Source organism: Pleurodeles waltl, chromosome 3_1 (genome assembly GCF_031143425.1).
Source record: "Pleurodeles waltl isolate 20211129_DDA chromosome 3_1, aPleWal1.hap1.20221129, whole genome shotgun sequence".
Lineage (NCBI taxonomy): Eukaryota > Metazoa > Chordata > Amphibia > Caudata > Salamandridae > Pleurodeles > Pleurodeles waltl.
This window is the reverse complement of record NC_090440.1, coordinates 1,911,710,993-1,911,732,728: the sequence shown is the minus strand read 5'-3', so window position 1 is coordinate 1,911,732,728 and position 21,736 is coordinate 1,911,710,993. Positions and strand designations below refer to the sequence as shown.

General features: G+C 44.5%; 1 protein-coding gene across 5 annotated transcripts in view; it reads left to right on the top strand.

Annotated features, from left to right (window-relative positions):
* INPP5K (inositol polyphosphate-5-phosphatase K) overlaps positions 1 to 21,736 on the top strand; it is a 470,513-nt gene that overhangs the window by 292,396 nt on the left and 156,381 nt on the right. For all 5 annotated transcript variants that reach the window (XM_069226108.1, XM_069226107.1, XM_069226106.1 and 2 more), the window contains one exon: positions 1,212 to 1,323. In XM_069226108.1, coding sequence (XP_069082209.1) covers positions 1,212 to 1,323 — 112 coding nt within the window. The remainder of the gene's footprint in view (positions 1 to 1,211; positions 1,324 to 21,736) is intronic.

Below are 21,736 nucleotides of genomic sequence, written 5' to 3'. Positions count from 1 at the left end.
TAATTACCCATTTATGACCGCCACTGGGCAATTTATACATATTCATACACACGCATTATTATTTATATATACTTTAAAGGAGGTGCCCCCACAATCTTTGCACAAGGTTTGTATAAGCATGCATTGCAAAAGGTATCAAGCAATGGGTGGATGGACACCCCAGTTTTCAAAGAGTTAATGGAATCAAGACAGGCATGTAAGAAAGTGAAGATTTTAGAATATATATACCGAGTTGTCATCTGTATTGGATCAATGATGTATCACAAATCCCAAAATGATGGGGAAAAGAGTAGCCAAACAGATGGTGAATAGCGTGGATGAGTGGGGAGAATTGTGTGGCCCCTAAGAGGTGGTATTTGACCACTCAGACAGAATTTTGTTTCCCACCTAAAAAAGGATGAAACCAGTTTTTAGCCATGGGTAGTCATTTAACTTTGTGGAGAACCTATTTAGTGGTACTACATGGTCCTTCATTTTAAAAACAGTTGAGAGAACTAGCTTCTTCACTGCTGCTTGCCCAACATTAACAAACTTCAGAACATCATCCAATAAACTTAATAGTGCTCTTTCAGAACCACGCAGAGCTCTAAATACAAACTGAAAGGCTAGAGACAACAATAAGACCAATTTCCTTGGTTAATAAATGATGGCTGTTGATTGAATGGAAGCTGGCCAGGACTTCGTGCTCAAGATGAGGTATCTCCAGAAAATGTATCACAAGCCCTTCCTTATAGGGAGTGGAAGAATTTGCTGTGCACCTGTGGGTTGTTTATGACTGCATGTGGATGGCAATTCGCGGCTACTGAATGTCTTTTTTTCCTCTTTATGCACATTTATAGCTGATCTCTGTATGCGGATGTCTGGTCCCTGTTTACATATGGAAGCCTGAGTGTTATATGCATGTGGGTGGCCAGTGCCTGCTTGTTCACAGATGGCTTGCTCTGTGCATGGATGGGTTGTCTAGTTCGATATGTAGATGTCTGTTCTCTGGTGTATATGAATAGGTATCATCTCTGTAAAAGGATAGCTGATCTTTTTACTTGGATTCTACTTATTTGTATGTATATGGCTCTTCTCATATCTGTGTATAACTAACATGTTATTCTCATTGAAGTGGTACATTGGTGTAATCTCAGTGAACATGCAAGACAAAGGCATTTAGTTGTTACTGGTGACCTTCACTGATTTAATTTTTCTGATTTCTAAAATAGGCTTGTCTTCTGGTTTGGAGATCTCAATTTCCGTATAGCAGATTTTGGGATGCACTTTGTCCGTGAAGCAATTACCAGTGATAGGTACAACTTGCTGTGGGACAAAGATCAGGTATGGCAAACCCACTTTCTTATTGAATCTGTTCTGCCAGTGATTAATGCGGGAGATTGCACTGCTTCTATATTGTCCACATGGCACATATTGTCCACATCTAGAGGCTTTGGACCAAGAGGCCTGAATTCACAGGCCTCAACAATCTGTCTAGAAAAGATTTACATTAAGAGCAAATTTGAGAACAAACAGATTTTAATTGTCTATGCTGAAAACATTTCTCTGAAGGTATGTGTGGGTTTATTTCTTCTCAAGTAAAATCAATCCATGGGACAATAAAAAGAGGTTATGGAACAGATATTTGGGAACTGCTAGAAAGTACCATCTTGTGTACAAACACAGGATACATCTAAGGTTAATGCAGATTTGTAGAGCACATTATCACTTGAGAGGGCATCCTGGTGCTCAGTGTAGATGAGCACCTATGGTGTTATCACATTATACCAGGTCCAAGTATTCCTTATTAGTTCGGTGTAGGCAGTGTTAAGGAAGCCAAGGCTCTCTAGAGGTAGCTGTGGGTGAGCAGCCAAGACTTATCTAGGAGACATGCAAAGCTTATGCAATAGTCACACAGCACTTAAACACATGAAAGAACCACACAGTGTTACACAAATAAATGTACTTTATTATGGTAACACAAATACTAAAATACTGTATAGGCAATACTCTACTAGCAGGTGACTGGACGCACTATTATATTATACACAGTAATCAGGAATGGGCATAGAAGGTAACTGAAAACAATGAAATAACAGCAAGTAATAGAGACCCTAGGGGGAGACCAAACCATATACTAAGTATAGTTGCGAAAGGCAGACCCCCACTCAGGTAAGTGGAATCTGTAGAGGGAAGCCGGAGGAACTAGGAATCCCAAAAGGTAAGTACCAGAGTGCCCCCCAGCAACCAGGAGAGAAGACGTAAGTATCTGGTTTTTCCCAAAACCCACAAGTAAACTTTGTAAAAGGACTGTGCAAGACTGGAAGAAACAGAAGATGGATCCTGACAGAAGAAGACCTGCAAATGAAGGGGATCCAGTCCTGTTCCAGTTGCAGTGTCCGGTTGGGGCAGGAGCCACTACCCACCCTTCTGGAGATGCAGGACCAGGTTGACGGTGAACACCAGGAGTCGGCTATGCAGCACAGGAGCAGGAGAAGAGTTCCAGGAGTGATGCAGTCAATGTCCCACTTCAGAAGAAGAGTTGCAGTTTATCAGTGGTGTGGAAAAAATACCAACAAGCCTTGGCAAAGGCAAGAGTTGCAGAAGAAGAGTTCCAGAGCTGCTGGGGGCCAGGAAGGTCCGGGTGGACTCAACCCAAGGAGGGCAGTCCCAGGCGACCCTCAGCAGTGAGGAGAGCCAGAAGTCAAGGATGCAGCCCTCACAGGCAACGCACAAGCAACAGGTACAGGAGTCTCAGTGAGGCCCCTTGAGCACACGTGTAGAGGAGTCCAACGTTGCTGGAGCAGGTGGCAGGAGACTGTGCTTTGTAGGGAAGAGTGCTGGAGGCCGGGGCTACACGAGCCTGGATATCCCTTGGAAGAAGAGTCAACAAGCCTTGGTTACTGCAATAGTTGCAGGACACATGGGTACTGTCCTGCAAGAAGAGGCAAAGACTCACCACCTCCCAAGTTGAACAGCTGGTAGAGGGGACTGATGGGCCAAATCAAGACCACCACCTGTGTTCCAGGATCCACACAGAGTTGCAGAAGAGAGGATCATTGCGACCGGTCGTCCATGCAGTTGGTGCCTGCAGATGCAGGGGAGTGACTCCTTCACTCCAAGGGAGATTCTTTCTTACTTCTTGGTGCAGACTGAAGTATTGCCATCCTCAGAGGATGCACAGACGGGGAAGTGTTGCAGTTTCTGGAAGGAGCCGGAGAAACAATGTTGCAGAGCGAAGCCATCGTTGGAGCTGCAGATTTTAGGTTCCTGTGAAGTCCATTTGCGGTTCTAGTGGGCAGAAGTCGAATCTTGCACATCGAATCTGAGGACCCACCCAAGAGGGAGACCCAAGATAGCCCTAAAAGGGGGACTGGTCACCTTGCAGGATGACCACCTATCAGGAGGGGGCTGTGACGTCACCTGACTGACCTGGCCACTCAGATGCTCCCAGAGGCCCCTGCCCACCTTGGATTCAAGATGGCAGAATCAAGTGGCCCTTTGGAGGAGCACTGGTCACCACCCCTGGGTTGGTGATGGACAGGGGAGTGGAAACTCCCCTTTCTATTGTGCAGTTTCACGCAAGAGCAGGGACTGGGAGTCCCTGAACAGGTGTGTGCTAACCGGTTTATGCAAGGAGGTAACCAAATGTGAACTTCAAAGCATACCAGTGACTTTGGGAGGCTACCCCTCCTAAACAATATAACACCTATTTCCAAAGGGAGAGGATGTTGCCTCTCTCTCCCAAAGGAAATCCTTTGTTCTGCCTTCCTGGGCTGAGCTGTTCAAGCAGCAGGAGGGCAGAAACCTGTCTGTAGAATGACAGCTGCGCGGGCTGCCTGAGAAAACCCTGCAAAATAGTAGGAGCAAAGCTGGGGGTCCTCTAAGGAGCCCTCAGAGTGCATGGGATCATGCAACCAATACTGGAAACAGTATTGGGGTATGAGTCCGACATGTTTGATACTAAACATGCCCAGGTTCAGTGTTACCACTGTGTAGCTGGACACAGGTAGTGACCTATGTCTAGTACATGGGTAAAATTGTTTCCTCGCACTCACGAAGTCCAGGAAAATGGAGCTGGTGTTCCTTGGGGCACATCTGCTCATGCAGGGGTGCCCTCACACACAGGTACTTGCACCCTGCCCTCTGGGCTAGGAGGGCCTGCCATAGGAGTGACTTAAAGTGACCTGGTGCAGTGACCTGTAGTGAAAGGATGCATGCACCTTTTCACACAGGCTGCAATAGCAAGCCTGCAGACACATTTTGCATGGGCTCCGACGGGTGGCATGCTGCAGGTCATGGGGAACCCCTAATGCCCCAATTCCCTAGGTACCATATACAAGGGACTTACATGGGGGCACCAGTATTCCAATTGTGGGGTGCACAAAGTCAGGAACAACCAAATTTAGAAGGAGAGAGCACAGTCACTGGGGTCCTGGGTAGCAGGATCCCAGTGAACACAATTAAAAACACACTGACAGCAGTCAAACTGTGGGGGTAAACATGCCAAAAAGAGGGTACCTTAATACACTGAACAGGTGTGAGTCTAGCCAACCCTCTGCTTGAAAGGCAGGTCTTCATCTTCTTGAGGAATCCAAGAAGTGAGGAGGCTCTTATGGTGCAGCTGGAAGGTCGTTCCACACTTTATAAGCGATGTAGACGACTCGACCGCCTCTCTTGGTTTTCCAGATGCATGGGATTTGTACAAGTAGGAGTCCGGACGAGCGTAGAAAGTTTGTGAAAGCAGATGCGATTGTTGAGGTATTCTAGGCCAATCTTATAGTGATTTCAAAGTGTGGGTGAAGAGTTTGAATTGTGCTCGTTTGTGAATAGAAAGCCAGTGACTCCTTCTAGTGTGGTGTGGTGAGATGTGAGTATGGCATGGGAGGTTGAGAGTGAGTCTGGCTGCCCGTGGGAACAGTCGAGCCCAAACTGTCAGGCTAGGTCCTTTACGGACCCTGTGCCCATTGGGAGCAGGTTCAAGACTGATTTGCATATGGCTGGGTTCAAACTGGAGTGGTATGGCGGGCAAAAAAAGATAGATTTCGGCCCAGATCTGTGATTCGGGGTAAATGTTTGACATTGTTCAGCATTCCGGCCATCATCTGTTCTCTTTGCATTTATCACCCTAAGTGCCTTGAGGATGCCCAGACATGGGTCTTGGGGGTCACTGTGCCACTGGATTCAAACTATCTTGGCTGATGACGTGTGATACCCCGAAACCTGACCCAGGATGATTGTTTCCGGGCCAGGGAGGACCTGGCCTGGCAGTTCGGGCTGGACTTGTTTCTATGGGGAGTAGGGTCAAGACGGATTTGCATATGGCTGGGTTCACACTGGGGTGGCATGGCGGGCAAAAAAGATACATATAGGTCTAGATCTGTGATTGGGGGTGAATGTTTGACATTGTACAGCATTCCGTCCATCATCTGTTCTTTTTGCATTTATCACCCTAAGTGCCTTGAGTATGCCCAGACATGGGTCTTGGGTTCACTGTGTCACTGGATTCAAGCTAGCTTGGCTGATGATGGGTAATACCCCAAAACTGGTCCCAGAATGATTGTTTCCGGTCCAGGGAGGACCTTGCCTGGCAGTTTGAGCTGGACTGTTCCCATGGAGAGCAGGGTCAGAACTGATTTGCATATGGCTGGGTTAAAACTGGGGTGGCATGGTGGGCAAAAAAATTGTAGATTTAGTCCCAGATCTGTGACTGGGGGGTAAATGTTTGACATTGTTCAGCATTCCGTCCATCATCTGTTCTTTTTGAATTCCAAAGATAGACAGTGTGCCAGGGAACATTTCCGCCCCATGGTGACAGGTTTTAAACCAGGCCAACACTGCAGAAATCATATGCCGTTCGTGGATCCACACAAAATGTTTTGTGGTGCTTGCATTCTGGTCATGATTCGAATCTGTGTGACAAAGTGATCTGATGCACCCAAAGGCGATCCGGGAGGGGGAAGCAAAACTGTATGTTGTGAACCATGGTCACCCTTGAGACAGTAATTGTGCTTCAAGTGGCTGGACCGTTGCTTCTTCAAATTGTGGTATAGTTCCTGAGCTTCATCAGAACACAGTTACAGAACAGGCAAATAGTGACAGTTGGCATTCCAGTGGCCTGACTTCTTAGGTGTCTTCGACATTAAAAGGCTAGCCCCAAAATGGCTCAAATTCCCCCAGAGTTATCACAGCAGATAACAGCCTTTAAATAGGCTATATTTTAGGAATCCCTCAGTCGATGCCCGTTCCCTCTCGAGTGCCTTTGGCCCATATGTATCCATGATGTCCACCAGTGGACCTCCACTGGTAGGTCCTTCTCCAGTGCCGACTGATCCTGTCTGGCCTTCCTCCTGGTTCTATGCCTCCGTCAGCTAAAATTTACACTCCTGTTCTGGAGGCCATGCTGGACTTGCCAGCATTGGCCTCAACCCACACTCTGGCAACTCCTGTTGCAGGGCTGGTCCTGGAGCCCATCTATGGCCTGGAGCTAATGTTGGCCCTCACTAGACACATTTCGCACTATGAAATCATCAGAAAATACCAGCACTGAATGATGCACTGATTCTCCCTCAGCACCAGTGCTGTAGAAAGCTAGACTCCCTATTTGGCTCCAGTTTAGATACATTTCATGGACTTCAGCACGTACCATACAGTGATAATGATGATGACGATGATGAGGTGGCAGACAACTTCCTCCCTCCTCACTATTACATTTCCTGTTTTGGACATGGCCTTGAAAACTTCTAGTGGGTTGGATACTTCTTCTGAAACTCAATTGTAATATTCACCAAGTCTACCCAGAGAGGAAAGTGTCTCCTTTGCAGTGATTGTCTATAGGGCAGATGAAGTAATTGAATTAAACTACCAATGCTTGAAACAAAAGCAAACTTGTTGATTGTTATCTTATAGCCTGGGTCTGTTATGTTGATACCCTTGCTGCCCTTAATGGACCAGGCCACGAACATGGTCAACCCAAATGAGTTCCATTCTATGCTACCAGACAGATATGTTGCCAACTGTCCCTGACAAATTCAGGACAGCCTTTGCCCAAACAATTCAGGATGGATGGCAGCATGCTGCCAAATATGTGTTGAGTGTCAGGTTGTTCACAGCGGACTGAGAGGACCATGCCTTTGCACTGGTGTTGTGATCAGGCGTTAAGCCTGAGTGTAAGCTACTAGTTTTTCCAGTGACATTAAGACATCCTCTTGGAGAAAAGACTGACTCGGTGCTACACCATTTTAAAGACAGCCACAGCGTGGCCATTTCCCTAGGTTTGCTTTCACCGGCCTGCCAGTTTAATCAACAATACAGAAAGGGCTTCTGGTCTATCAAGAATGTCAACCCTTGCAAAATGTTCAGCAGCCAGTGTAGAAATTCTGCAGCTCTACAGGACATGGTAGTGGTTGGGGTCACGGACACCAGCAAGGGCAGCAATCTAACCTTCTCCTCAGCCACTGCAATAACTTCCAAGCCACTTTGATTTCCCCTTGCAGAACCATGTTCTGCCTGTTAGGAGCTACGTTCAGTGATTCCTACATGCTGGGAGTCCAGCATTTCGGATTGGTGTATTCTGCAAAATATTCAAAAAAGATATACACTACCATTCCTCATTCTCCCCTTATATCCCACCCTTTCCTACTTATGTTTTAATGGATCACACTGCCATCCAATTTGGAGGAAGTCATATCACTGTTGGCCAAAGAGGCCATCAAGAGGGTTACTTGAATTGGAAAAGTATGTGAGGTGTTATTGCCAATACTTCCTGGTGCCCAGGAAGTTCATATGGCTGAGTTGATAATGGATCTTCACTTTCTGATTGTGTTCCTATGGAAGGACAAATTAAAAATGCTCACTCTGGCCAGGTTGCTTCCTGGACTGGACCTGGGAGATTGGATGGTATTCTTGGACTTGCAGGACACCCTGAAGTCCCACAAACAACACCTTCAGTTTGTGGTGGAGTCAGAGCATTTCCAATTTGCAGTAGAACGCTTCTGCCTCACCTCTGCCTCTCTGGTGTTAACAAAGGTGATGGCAGTGGTCGAGGCAAGCCTTTGCAGGTTGCATATATATGAAATTCTCATTCCTAGATGACTTACTGCTCAAGGCGGGATTGCGGCAGTCAGTTGCATCCCATCTCTGAATGATGATTGCTCTTCCTTCATTCACAGGGTTTTCCATCAATGAATGGAAATCTCATCTGATGCCTCGACAGAGGATTCCCTTCATAGGGGCCACCGTAGACATTCTGGTGTTTAAAGCATTCCCTCCCCTGCAACAAGCCCAAGACATTCAGTATTTGATCCTGTTGTTTCAGGCTCAATGCTGGCCCGCTGTGAGGTTGATTATGGAGCTTCTTGGCCTGCTGATCCCGTGCATCCTCCTAGTCCCTGGCGCTCACTGCCACATGTGAGGTTTTCAGTGAAACCTTCATTTCCTGTGGGTGCAAAACCAGGGCAGCCTTACCGATAGTATCTATATATGAAAGTAGTACGCATAGGGCCTTTGGAGGGGGTAAGTGAACACCAACTCATTCTCGGCCTCCTGGAGTGTTTTGCCATCCAGCTGGTTCTGAAAGCCTTACCCCCATCCATCAACAGAAGGTCTGGGCAGGTCCTGATGAACGTGACCACCATATAATACTGCAACAATCAGGACAGTGTGGGATCTTGTCTCTTGTATTGGGAGGCATTGCGCAGTTGGAAGTGGCTGAACCGGCAAGTGGTCTCCCTGGTAGCCAATCATCTGGTGGGGTCACCAAAAGCCAGGGCGAACAAGTTCAGCAGATGTCAGCTGGCAGACCACAGTTGGCTTTGTTCATCCTGGAGTGGCTCAGGGCATCTTCGACCAGCGGCTGGATCTTTTTGCCACTGTAAATAATACACAGTGTCAAGATTAGTGCATACAGGAGTTCCTACCATGAGGAACCCTAGGGGTTACATTCCACCTGCAGTGGAGCCCCGGACTTCTATAAGTGTTTCTATTTCTGCCTCTCCTGATCTGAGTTCTAAGGTAGGTCGGGCGAAGGGGCCCAAGTCATTTTGATAACTCCAGACTGGGCCAGGAGAGTATGGTTGCTAGAGCTGTTCAGCCTGAGCATTTTCCTCATAATCCATGTTCTCCTCTGACAGACCTTCGGAGGTACTTTTTTGGTATCTAATCTAAATGTAAGAAACTTGTTGTTAGAAGTATTCAGCAGTAGACCACGTTACTGATGCCTTTCTGGTGGATGTTCTAGATAATCACAGATTCTCACTGCCCTGCCTCCTCTCTGTTTAGTGGAGTGAGTGGACACACGTCTGAGGGCATAACAAAACAGGCATTAGTGTGCAGGGGTGGTGCCTATATGTGGCTCTGTATGATCAGTTACTAGGCAGTGCAAGGTCTTCGCAGAGCTAGGTGTTACTACCTGCTGACGTGTGGGAGCAAATGCTGTAGAAAATCCAGATGCAGTCTTGTGCCTGTGATTATTGTAAAAGTAAGGAATCTGTGGTTAGATAGAGTATTCACCAGAAAGAGCATTACTGAAGATAAGTAACTTGTCATTTAGGCTATAAACAATTATGTGCAGGTTACATAGTATTTTCAAATGTACACTTTCTTTCACCAAGACCCAGTATATTTTTCCTGTCCCCAGTGGCATGATTAGAATTTCTGCAGTCATTCCGATGGCAAAGTATTGGTTCTCAACCATGGGAGTCTCTCTGGTATTTATACAACGTAGAATAATCTCAGAGGCAGTTTAAAAAAAATTTCCATGTTTTCTAATCAAATGAAATAAGTGTGAAACATGCCCAAAGGCATGCATTTTGATTTCCTTTGAACTATTCTGCCAACATACAATTCAGACAATACATGTGGCAGAGAAAGCCACTTTAAACAGTATACACAGCTTAAAGCAAAAGCAAGAAATGGTGCCTCAGTGTAAAATACTATATATAATAAATCTGCCACTTCCCCTTTAAGAAGGCTTGATGACTGCGGTATACCATTATGCCCAGCAAGGTGTCAATTAGGCAGTTTGTTTTTACTGCTCTGTTAAGAAGGTCCTAAACACAATCCTGTTTTATTTAAGACTGCTTTTCGCTAATGATACCATTTTCTTGGAAGGGTGGCTTTTATTCACCATCTTGAGATGCTGGCTTACTTTAATACCTTTTGTTCTGTGGAAAAGTATATTTTCCTGCAATGTTTCCCTGATGGTGTTTCACCTCCCTGTTGTTTTTAGCCCTTATGTTGTGCTTTTTGATAAATACCCATCTTGTGGAGGGAAAATATAGAGAAATTTTGACCACAACATCTGCATGGTTTCTCTTACTCATTCAAAGACTGTCAAATTTGTCCGAAAATGTTGTGTAGTAGTCTGAGGGACAGGCTGGGGGGTCTGCTTGGTAGCTCGGAATGGGGGAATTGGGAATAAGGAGTCACCTGCAGTTTCCACTTCTACCTTGGAACAGAGAGGTCACCTATCCACCCTCTTGTCCTCGTATGATACTATGCTTCTGTCACTTCTGGAGGTCAGTAGGCAGCAAATCAAAACCAGCAATCCCGATCGGAGTCAATGTCAACGCATTCCTATGTCTAAAGGCAGGCAGTTGACATCAAAACATGCAACATCTAGGTGTACTTACACTTAAGCATTGAGAGGTTCAGAGGTCTCTAGGTCTTTGTTAGGGCACCTGTCAAAGTTCAGAGACACTTTGAGATTGGAGGGCGCTTTGTCTCTGAGACTCGCCTGTTTCAGTCAGACCTGGCAGCCTTCCCCCTGAAGAAGATTGTTCCACCTTCACGATCTTCCCTGGATTCAGAGGATGCTGCTGTCGATATTTGATCAGGTGAAGACCTGTCTCATACACCTGCAGCACCAAGCTCTCGTCAGAGAGTCCATTTCCAACAACCACCTCAGTCTACTTCAGTGTCTAGCATTGTCAGGAAGATTTGAGGTCACTGAGTGAAGATCATTGTGCATCCATAGATGTGCACCACCTGGATGTATTCAAAAGAGTTTCAAAGAAGAGCTCAGACAGACTCTTCTCTACAACTCTTGTCACAGGCATCATGCTGTCATTCTTTCTGAATCTCTCAGTTCCTGACGTGCGAGACTGCACAGGTCTTTAACTAAGGATTCAGACTCTTTGTTTAAGCTGTCTTATGATGGGTGTAATTTATCACCACTTTCTTTGGAGACAATTCCATCTAGGATCTTTAGTAACAATCTTGCGGCCTTCCATGAGCTCTCAAATGGAGCAGCGAAGAAATTCAGTTTACAGATCATCATGCCCGAACTCACAGTCACACAGTTGTGTTTGTGACAGGGCAGACAAAACCTTAAATGTGGTCATTTGTTCCTCTGGTTCCTCAACTCCTGAAGCCAATGATATTTAGATACATGCGTAAACCCTTTCTTTTTAGGTGCTGTCAAACAGTGTCTGGAAAAACAATTTAGATTGTCTGACTTCCACAGTTGCATGTATGTGTTGGTATTTGTAAAGTGTGAATCTAGCTCGAGAGCATCAGAGCACTGAACTAGGGGCATGGCCCTTGAAGAGATAAAATTATTGACAGAAGTTAAAGGGTAGTCTGCTCAGTCAGGGCTAGTGCTTCTTGATGATGTGTGTTTTCATCGTTTTTCTGAATTGCAGCAGAATTGATGCTGATATGATGTCAATAGGGATGCTGTTCCAAATTCTGGCAGCATGAAAATAGAAGACTTACCTTCTGTTTGTCCGAAAATTTTGTGTAATAGTCTGAGGGACAGGCTGGGGATCTGCTTGGTAGCTCGGAAAGGGGGAATTGGAAATAAGGAGTCACCTGCAGTTTCCACTTCTATCTTGGAACAGAGAGGTCACCTATCCACCCTCTTGTCCTCGTATGATACTGCTTCTGTCACTTCTGGAGGTCAGTAGGCAGCAAATCAAAACCAGCAATCCTGATCGGAGTCAATGTCAACGCACTCCTATGTCTAAAGACAGGCAGTTGACATCAAAACATGCAACATCTAGGTGTACTTACACTTAAGCATTGAGAGGTTCAGAGGTCTCTAGGTCTTTGTTAGGGCACCTGTCAAAGTTCAGAGACACTTTGAGATTGGAGGGCGCTCTGTCTCTGAGACTCGCCCATTTCAGTCAGACCTGGCAGCCTTCCCTCTGAAGAAGATTGTTCCACCTTCACGATCTTCCCTGGATTCAGAGGATGCTGCTGTCGATATTTGGTCAGGTGAAGACCTGTCTCATACACCTGCAGCACCAAGCTCTCGTCAGAGAGTCCATTTCCAACAACCACCTCAGTCTACTTCAGTGTCTAGCATTGTCAGGAAGACTTGAGGTCACTGAGTGAAGATCATTGTGCGTCCATAGATGTGCACCACCTGGATGTATTCAAAAGAGTTTCAAAGAAGAGCTCAGACAGATTCTTCTCTACAACTCTTGTCACAGGCATCATGCTGTCATTCTTTCTGAATCTCTCAGTTCCTGACGTGCGAGACTGCACAGGTCTTTAACTAAGGATTCAGACTTTGTTTAAGCTGTCTTATGATGGGTGTAATTTATCACCAATTTCTTTGGAGACAATTCCATCTAGGATCTTTAGTAACAATCTTGCGGCCTTCCATGAGCTCTCAAATGGAGCAGCGAAGAAATTCAGTTTACAGATCATCATGCCCGAAGTCACAGTCACACAGTTGTGTTTGTGACAGGGCAGACAAAACCTTAAATGTGGTTATTTGTTCCTCTGGTTCCTCAACTCCTGAAGCCAATGATATTTAGATACATGCGTAAACCCTTTCTTTTTAGGTGCTGTCAAACAGTGTCTGGAAAAACAATTTAGATTGTCTGACTTCCACAGTTGCATGTATGTGTTGGTATTTGTAAAGTGTGAATCTAGCTCGAGAGCATCAGAGCACTGAACTAGGGGCATGGCCCTTGAAGAGATAAAAATATTGACAGAAGTTAAAGGGTAGTCTGCTCAGTCAGGGCTAGTGCTTCTTGATGATGTGTGTTTTCATCATTTTTCTGAATTGCAGGAGAATTGATGCTGATATGATGTCAAGAGGGATGCTGTTCCAAATACTGGCAGGATGAAAATAGAAGACTTGCCTTTTGTTTCTTTCCTTGTTCTAGTGTTTTGTCTTTAGTATCTCCTTGTCCGGGCCCCTGATCTGGTGTCGACCCCCATACTTGGCTAGTTTGTTTTCCAGGTAAGCTGGGGTCTTGTTGTTAAGTATTGAAGGTGATGTGAGCTGGAAGGGGAAGCTTGTGCACATCTTTTTACATGTGAGTAATGTGGCTAAATTGCTTTGAGCCCTTTGTGTAGGATGCCTGTCAGGCGTGCATAGGTTTTATTGGGCAGACCTTTGAGCAGGGCACTAACTCTCTCCAGATGAGAGAGGACTAAGGCTTATTTGGGCAGGCTTGAACTTGGGGTTTTTTCATAGTGTTGTCAAAAGAAAGGAATTCAATCTTTGTGGGGTTTAGCTTCATGGATTTAGTTGACGTACAAGACTGGATGAGTTTGAGGCAGGATTTGAATCTCTATAGAGATAGAGGGGGTCATTCTGACCCCGGCGGTCTGAGACCGCCGGGGCCAGGGTCGGCGGGAGCACCGCCGACAGGCCGGCAGTGCCCCGCAGGGCATTCTGACCGCGGCGGTTCGGCCGCGGTCAGATGCGGAAAACCGGCGGTCTCCCGCCGGTTTTCCGCTGCCCTTTAGAATCCTCCATGGCGGCGGAGCGCGCTCCGCCGCCATGGGGATTCTGACACCCCCTACCGCCATCCTGTTCCTGGCGGGTCTCCCGCCAGGAACAGGATGGCGGTAGGGGGTGCCGCGGGGCCCCTGGGGGCCCCTGCAGTGCCCATGCCTATGGCATGGGCACTGCAGGGGCCCCCGTAAGAGGGCCCCACTATGTATTTCAGTGTCTGCTATGCAGACACTGAAATACGCGACGGGTGCCACTGCACCCGTCGCACATACCCACTCCGCCGGCTCCATTCGGAGCCGGCTTCCTCGTGGGGAGGGGTTTCCCGCTGGGCTGGCGGGCGGCCTTCTGGCGGTCGCCCGCCAGCCCAGCGGGAAAGCCTGAATGACCTCTGCGGTCTTTCGACCGCGGAGCGGCCATATGGCGGTTCCCGCGAGGCCTCAGTTAGAATCAGGGCCATAATCTGCATTTTTATGGATCCTTGATGCCACTGTCCTGCAGTGGTTTCTTTAGCTGGGAAAAACTCTGACCTGTCTTTAAGGCTTCTTCAACTTTACCGTGGCTCATGATGGCATTTACAATGTGAAGAATGAGTGTAAAGGCTCCTACTTGAAGTGATTTGATGATGGCAGATGGTAGGGTGTTTTTTCAAAGGAGGTTGCCTTAAGACAGTTCTGGATATTGGAGAGATCCATGTATAAGACTGGATTGAAACAGGTACATTTGGTGGTAGGCGATAGGGAATGGCGGGAAGTTAGGGGGGGTCGTGGAAGGGGTAATGAAAAGGCTGATGGTGTTGAAATAATCAGTTGAAGAAGGGACCATGGGTTCTGAGAGAGGTCTGGTGCAGTGTTTGACAGCCTTGAAGAGAGCTTTGCTTCTTATGGTTGTCTCCCTGTTGGTGGTTTTGTAGGAAGAGGCTTTGCCTGTGATGATGAGGGATTGGCGATTAGAGCGGAGTGTTTGAGGAGGGTGAAGTAATCCAGAAGTTGTGATGTTCTTCAGTTCTTTTCCTGGTTTCGTATGGTACATTTATTCTTGTTAAGCTCTTGACTGACCAAGGTTCTGAGGTCCTTTGCTTGGTGGATCAAGTTTTCTGTGTAGCTTAGTGTTCAACATATATTCTCATGATGGTGTTGTAACTGTCAAGGAGAGTGTTAACATCCGTGGTTGACTAGACGTGTTCTAGTACATTGTAAGTGAGGTGATCCGTGCAGATTAATTAGTTGAAGCTACAACAAAGTAGAAATCTAATACATCCAACTGAACCGCCCCTAATGCACAAGCGAAAGTAAGTAGAAAATGGGCTGCATTGGGAAAGTATGTAACACATTCGCTGGAACTGTGAACACTGGCAGGTCCTTTTCTCCATTGAGTCACCTATGATCAATCACTCTGGAACTTAGTACAATAATTCCTTGAGTACCTTACAGGAGACCAAAAGGAAGATTTATGTGAGATAGTCCAAGAACTCATTTTAACATAAGATAGCTTGATTGAAGTATCAAGGGATACTGCAGGTCTAGCCTCAGCAGACATCAGTCATGGGATTTTGGTGAGACCCTCTTCATGGCTCGGACTTACAACATTGCTCTCATGCACAACAAAAGATGCTTTTATTGACATTCAATGGGATGTCTTTCTTTGGTCCTCTTGTGGATGAGAAAAGCCAGTAAAATTAAACCATGAGAGAAGACTTTCAAGTTTCTAAGCTTGAAGAAGAGGAAATAGTTCCACCTTCCCCCGTGTGCAATTCAAATCTTACCAGCAAGGGGAAACATTACGTTCATATACTATTCTGCTGTTGTTTCAGAACACACAAACTTTAGTAACAGTCCTTTCAGTATCAGATGTCTTCCCAAGGGAGAGGCAGTGGCCAACAGAATTCTGTTGCCTCAGAGAAGGCACCTACAAAGGAATGAGCCCATCATCCTGCCTCCATCAACAAACACCCTTGTAAGAGGCAATATTTCCAACTATCTCGGACCATGGAGGGAAATTATGAGAGATATGTGGGTCCCAGATATTGTTCAGAATAGACACAAACTCTGTTTTTCTAACTCCTCCCCTCAGATAGCCACTAGGGGCTTTGAATCTTGCAAGGATGGATAGGCTGGTTCAAGAGACCCTAACACTTCTGGAGAAAGGTGCATTAGATCCAGTGCCAAGAATTCTTGCAACAAGAAAATCTATACCTGTTTTTTCGTAATAAAGAAGAAAGGTCCCAGGCAAGGTGTTCACTCCTTTTTCACTTAAACAAGGAAAACAGGTGGGTGAAAAGAGAAAAATTTGAAATGCTTACTCTTCTCACAACAGAGTGGGGCTTATTTTCCTCTTCTGGCCACAAACTAGGCCAGAAGAGGAAAGCACTTAGACCTTTTTAGACTGAGCATTTGACCTCCGATATGGCTATTACTTCAAGAGAACCTCCTGTCTCAGCAGCAGGGTAGGGGTCTGCACCTGAATCTCCATAATCTCCACCCCCAAGTGAAGTGCTGGATGTCATCCTTGCTGCCAGACACCCTTCACACAGTCCATCTACGCTGGGGAATCGGATAAATGTGTTGCCTGTGTGGGGCCTAGAATACCAATCCCTGACAGGCCAAACTTTCTGATGTCCTTTTTGTTTGTCCTTTTCTTGCCCCAGCTCACCCTTGCTGCTGGTACAGTAAAAGATTACTTGTTTTCCCTCAGGGCCTTTTAACAGACTGACCGTCCTTTTTTAAATCACCAGTTGTAATGTGTCTCATCAAAGGTTTAACACATATGTATCCCCCCAAACTATTTGTGATACCTCACTGGAACCTCAACCTGTCTGACAATTTTGATTCACACATTTCGAGGCTATGCATAGTTGCTAATTAAATCTCTTGATGTTAGAAAGAGTGTGCCTTATCAGCATCATGTTAGCTCTCCGCATGAGTGAACCGCTGGCGGTGTCAGTTGAGACACCCTACATCACCTTATTTCCAGACAAGTTAGTCGTCATAACTAGGGCATTCTTCTGTATTGGTCAGCCAATCATTGTGCTAATCGCATTGCCAGAGCTCTTTGCTCCATGTCACCATTTGAAAGGGGAAGAGAGATTCCAACGCCTTCATCAAACAAGGCTGGTAAGCTTTTCTATCGACCACATGAGACCATCAGATGGACCATCAGCTCTTTATTGGGTTTTCAGCTGCAAAGAAAGGCAAGGTGGTGCAGGAGAGGCGCCTGTGAAGGTGGGTAGTCTTCTGCATCAAGATCTACGTACTGGCCAAGAAGCAGTCCCCTGAAAGTCTGAGAGTGCATTCCACCACGGCCAAAGATGCTACAACAGCATCGCACAAATGGTCTTTGTTCTTAACAACTCCCAGGCGATGATGTGGGTTTCAGTACACTCAATCATGAGGCACTACTGCATTGAAAGCCAGGTCTAGCATGAAGAACACTTTGCCTACTTCATTCTGCAGGAGGTACTGATTTTAGTCCACTCTGCAGACCCTCCACATTATGGAGGTGCTGCTTTAGTATCTATTCTAGAGGTGAGATAGCTGCGGTTTGAAGTATGCATCAGAAGAACACATTGCTTACCTTCGTTAATCCTCTTTCTGGGGGGGATACACTGTCTAACCACAGATGTCTCAATGCCTTTCTACCTACCCATTCTGTGGAGTGATCTCTTCAACATCTGCAAATGTCCTAACTAAGAGATCAGCACACAGTCACCAACAATTGTTCTATGTTCTGACTGATGGTGTGGAAGGATTAATAGATGATAAACTAACATCTGTGTGCAGGGGTGGTGCTTATATATGACTGCTCTGTCACTTTCAGAGCTTTACAGCACAATTGCTGAACCGCACAACGCCACTTATAGGTGGCCAGGAGCACAGCTGTTAAAATTCTCCAGATCAAGTCTGACTCCTGGGGATATTCAAAAGTTAAGGAATCTGTGGTTACATAGAGTATCCACCTGAAAGACGGTTACCAAAGGCGAGTTGCTTGTTTATTAGGTCCTATACCCATTATGCATCAGACACTTCTCATACATCCATGCATATCCGTTTCACAAGCAGGAGCTGAAATGGAGGATAGGATCTTGGAATTCCTTGTCAAGCAGTAGTAGCATATGGATAAAGGACATAAACTAGTCACCAACTAACCCTGAATTCACATTTCACTGAGCCTGCGAAGGAGACTGGCATAGTGCGTCGTAGCAAAGTTAGTATGCCAACTAAATCTTATGTTTGTAAAACAAAACAGCACTTGCAGATACTAAAGCATCAACAAGACTAAACAGACATGGAGATAAATGCTTCATCCTGAGTCACATATTGATTATATGCTCCTACAGCTAACAAGAATAAAAACATGTCAGCTAATACAGTTAGCGTCCTTGATGTTATGTCATCATCCACAACTGAAAACAATAAAATATGTCAGTCTAGCTAGTAAGAAGACATGATGCTAACATTTCTGCATGTCTAATATCTTCACATGTTCTAAAAAGAGATAAAAGAATTGAAAGAAGCAACTGGATGGAAATAGAATGGTCTTAAATAAGATGTGTCACAGTGTTCATGACAAAGTCCTTCATGATTGGTTTAAAGGAGGACCATTGTCGGTGACCGCTGGGATCAAAGCTAGTCAGAAGCAAACATTTCTTACTCCTTGACTTCTTGGTCGATGTTTGAAATTTCTGAGTAAAAAAGTAAGCTAATTTGTCACAGAAATCTTGAAAGGTGGGGGCCTGAGTGCTTTTTTTAACCAAGATGCAAGAAAGTTTTAAGTTCTTTAAAGAGGCGGTAAGACATAATTAAAGCATAATAATTCTGGCTTGGCTTTAGACAGATCTTGCTTGTACTTTAATTTCTATGCCTGTTTTGTTAAAAGTGCAGGGTTTCATTTGTTCAGCTTGTAGTGCCACAGAACCATGCATACATAGGTTTTGTGCTTTTTCAGCACTCTATTTTGATGGGGACAGCTTGCAAAAAATGTAGTCTCAAGTGCGAGATTAAACATTGCCAAAGACTGTTTGACCTCCATAGTTTGGCTTTCCTGAGAGAGGCTAACTGCAAGGACTCTCTGGGCAGAATCAATCTTAGACCAAATGTGTGATGGCTCTAAGCTGTATCTCTCCCCTATAGTGTTTTAAATAGAGAAAGAGTCAATTATGACAGCCATGATAGTGCCAGTGCCTTAGAAGAGCAAATAACAAGTTGAGAATAGCACCCTTTCTGTGGGTTAACCTGGTGAAAATTTGCTGAAGGTTAAAAGAGTGAATGGCATGACAAAATTCTTCTGCAACTTTATCACCCCTGTATGAACGTGATCAAGTTAATTTGAGAAAGACCGTATCAGAGACCCAGGAGTTCAGGATATAACACGTAACACGTGTTCACAGATCAAAACCTATGTGCCTTTATGGAATGATGAGAATGGGGTGACATCTGTGATTCACTGCTAGAAAGGAAATCACAGTTATGATCAAGAAGGCAGTTGTAGACTTCCCAGGAGTGTGAAGAAAGAGAGTGCACATGGAGCATACAAAATATGTTTGTCCGATGTTTTGGTGATCTGGGGCAGATCGTTGCAATGTTCTAGACCGATGGGGGATCGTAGTTGTTCACATGTTTCTTTGTTGTTGAGGTTGAAGTGGACTGCAAACATTTTTTTCTAATCAACGTTTTCAATTCTGTACATTTTTTTTTTTAAGGATTTTCCTACAACAGGTAACATAAAAGGTAGTACAAGTCTGGTTAACGTAAAAAACATGTTGTGGTATTGAAACATACAGAGTCAGAAAGTAATAAATGAGAGAGCACTTTGCATCAGGAGGGAGAGAGTACAGAAGAGAGGGGGAATAGAAAAAGAGTAAGGGAAGGAAAATAAGGAGAGAGAGATAGTTACCTTTTGATAAACACAAATGCAAATCATAGATAACCGGGTAGAATTCTAGAAAAGCGGAAGATTCTGTGTGTGCACATATCATGCTAGTCTCATCACATTCACAGGGGTTTGATTTTCTGTAAGTCTAAGTTATTCCACAATAGTCTATGGGATGAGGTAGTGAAGTTATTGTTATGTAAAACATTATCAGCACTTATAACAGTCCCGTGTGCACCAAGTGTGACACAAAATATTATTATAGTTTTTCCGCCCGAAGATAATAGTTTTGATGCCTATTATGAGTAGTATGTCTAATAAGTGAAAGCCCCTTTTGCTGAGAGTAGATTACGGTAGGATTGTTGAGAGGCTCAAAGAAACAATATGTGGTTGAGAGTGGTACATAATATCTTGTTTTCGTTGTGTTCAGTATGTTTCCAGCAGAAGTGAATGTGTTTACAATAAATATAAGGTGATCAAGGTCGCCTACGTATAGCTTACAGTGCAGGAAAAGGGCTGAGTCAGTTAAGCCTAAATTATGTAGTCTCAATGGGGGTGCAGAAAGCTTGGTAGATGATCCAATACCTGCATTGAGAGATTAGAGGAGAGATTTTATAGCGAGGAATATTATTCTATGTTTGATCCTAAGTAGATTGTGATGGTGAATGAATGCCATGAGCATTGAAGGATTCTTACCATTTTTCCTGAATTTGGTGAGTGACTGGGCTCCTGGGTTTCATCAAGAGTTTGGACATTGTGGAGCTGATATGTTCTTTGCTGGAGATGGAGTCAATTAATTTCATGGAATCAGAAGCATGTACAGTACCAAGTTTACTAATTGCAACTTTAATTTTCAGAAAGTTAATATTCTGAGAAGGTTAGATTTTAAATTTCTCCGAAACCATGGTAAAAGAGAGGGGAGACCTAGTGGATCCCAAATCTTTGATTAAAAAAAATGACAAGAGTTTGCCCATGATTTCCAGAAGACGGGTTTCGGGTCCATTTTAATATCTGGTTTGAACGAAAGATAGGAAACACTCAATTTTTGCAATTTATTTCTGAAGCATTTGTTATTGAAGTTACTGCTACTATAGTATATTTTAGAATCGGCTAGGAATGAGGAACATTTAGTTGTTTTACAATATGTTTACTAAAGATAGTGGTTTAACCAGATCAGCTTTAATGTCAATTAAAGCAGGATGAGAGGGTAGCTTTGAGTTTACCCAGTGGGTACACTGTCTGTTAATTGGTAAAGTTTGGGATTCCCATCCCAACTTTAAATGTATTACTTTGAGTTTGCTTAGTGAAATATGTGATTTTTTGTTGTTCCCAATAAAGTTAGAAATTGGTTTATCATTATTTTTGTGGAAGTTGTCCGATAAGCATAATGGGAGCATCGCAAGGGTAAAGTTAACTCAGGGAGCCACGATCACTTTAATTATCCATATACGTCCCAACCAAGTGATGAATTTCGGTGACCATAATTCTGGCATAGATTTAACTTTGGATGGGAGAGAAGTTTCAGTATGGGCACTTGCTTCCTTCAGGTCTCCTTTAAATTAAATTTTAGGCAGGAAGGAAGGCATATTAGATTAGAGATGTGGACTAAATGAGGTAAACGTAATATGTTGAGTGGGAATGTTTTTATTTTCTCTCTATCGAGGAAGTATCGGGGGCACAGATGAATATTTATGAATTAAGTCTAATATTTTGTGAATTGTGTCCTCCGCATCGGAAGAAAAGTTTAGGACATCATCTGCATAGGCAGCTATTTTATGAGAAACAGATGGGAAGGGGATGCCCTTAATTATTGAGTTATTGTGAATAGTATAGTATAGTGGCTCTATAGGAAGTAGGAATATGAGAGGGGATAAGGTCCAACCCGGTCTATTGCTTTGTTGAAGTAGGAATGGATTCAGTACTTGCCCAACTATTTTTATGCGAGCTGATGGTTTATGGTAAACAGACCGCCATATGGGTGAAGCGTGGGACTAAATTCAATTGATGCAGAACATTTCTCCGGAACAGCCAAGAGACCTTATCAAAGGCATTTTTGGCATCTATCACCAAGCCCATGGTAGGGGAAATAAATGATTTTGCTTTCTCAGTTATGTGACTGAACAAGCATATATTGTCCATAGCAAATCTACCCTTTATGAAACCTGTTTGAGTAGGATGTATACGGGAAATCTCTGA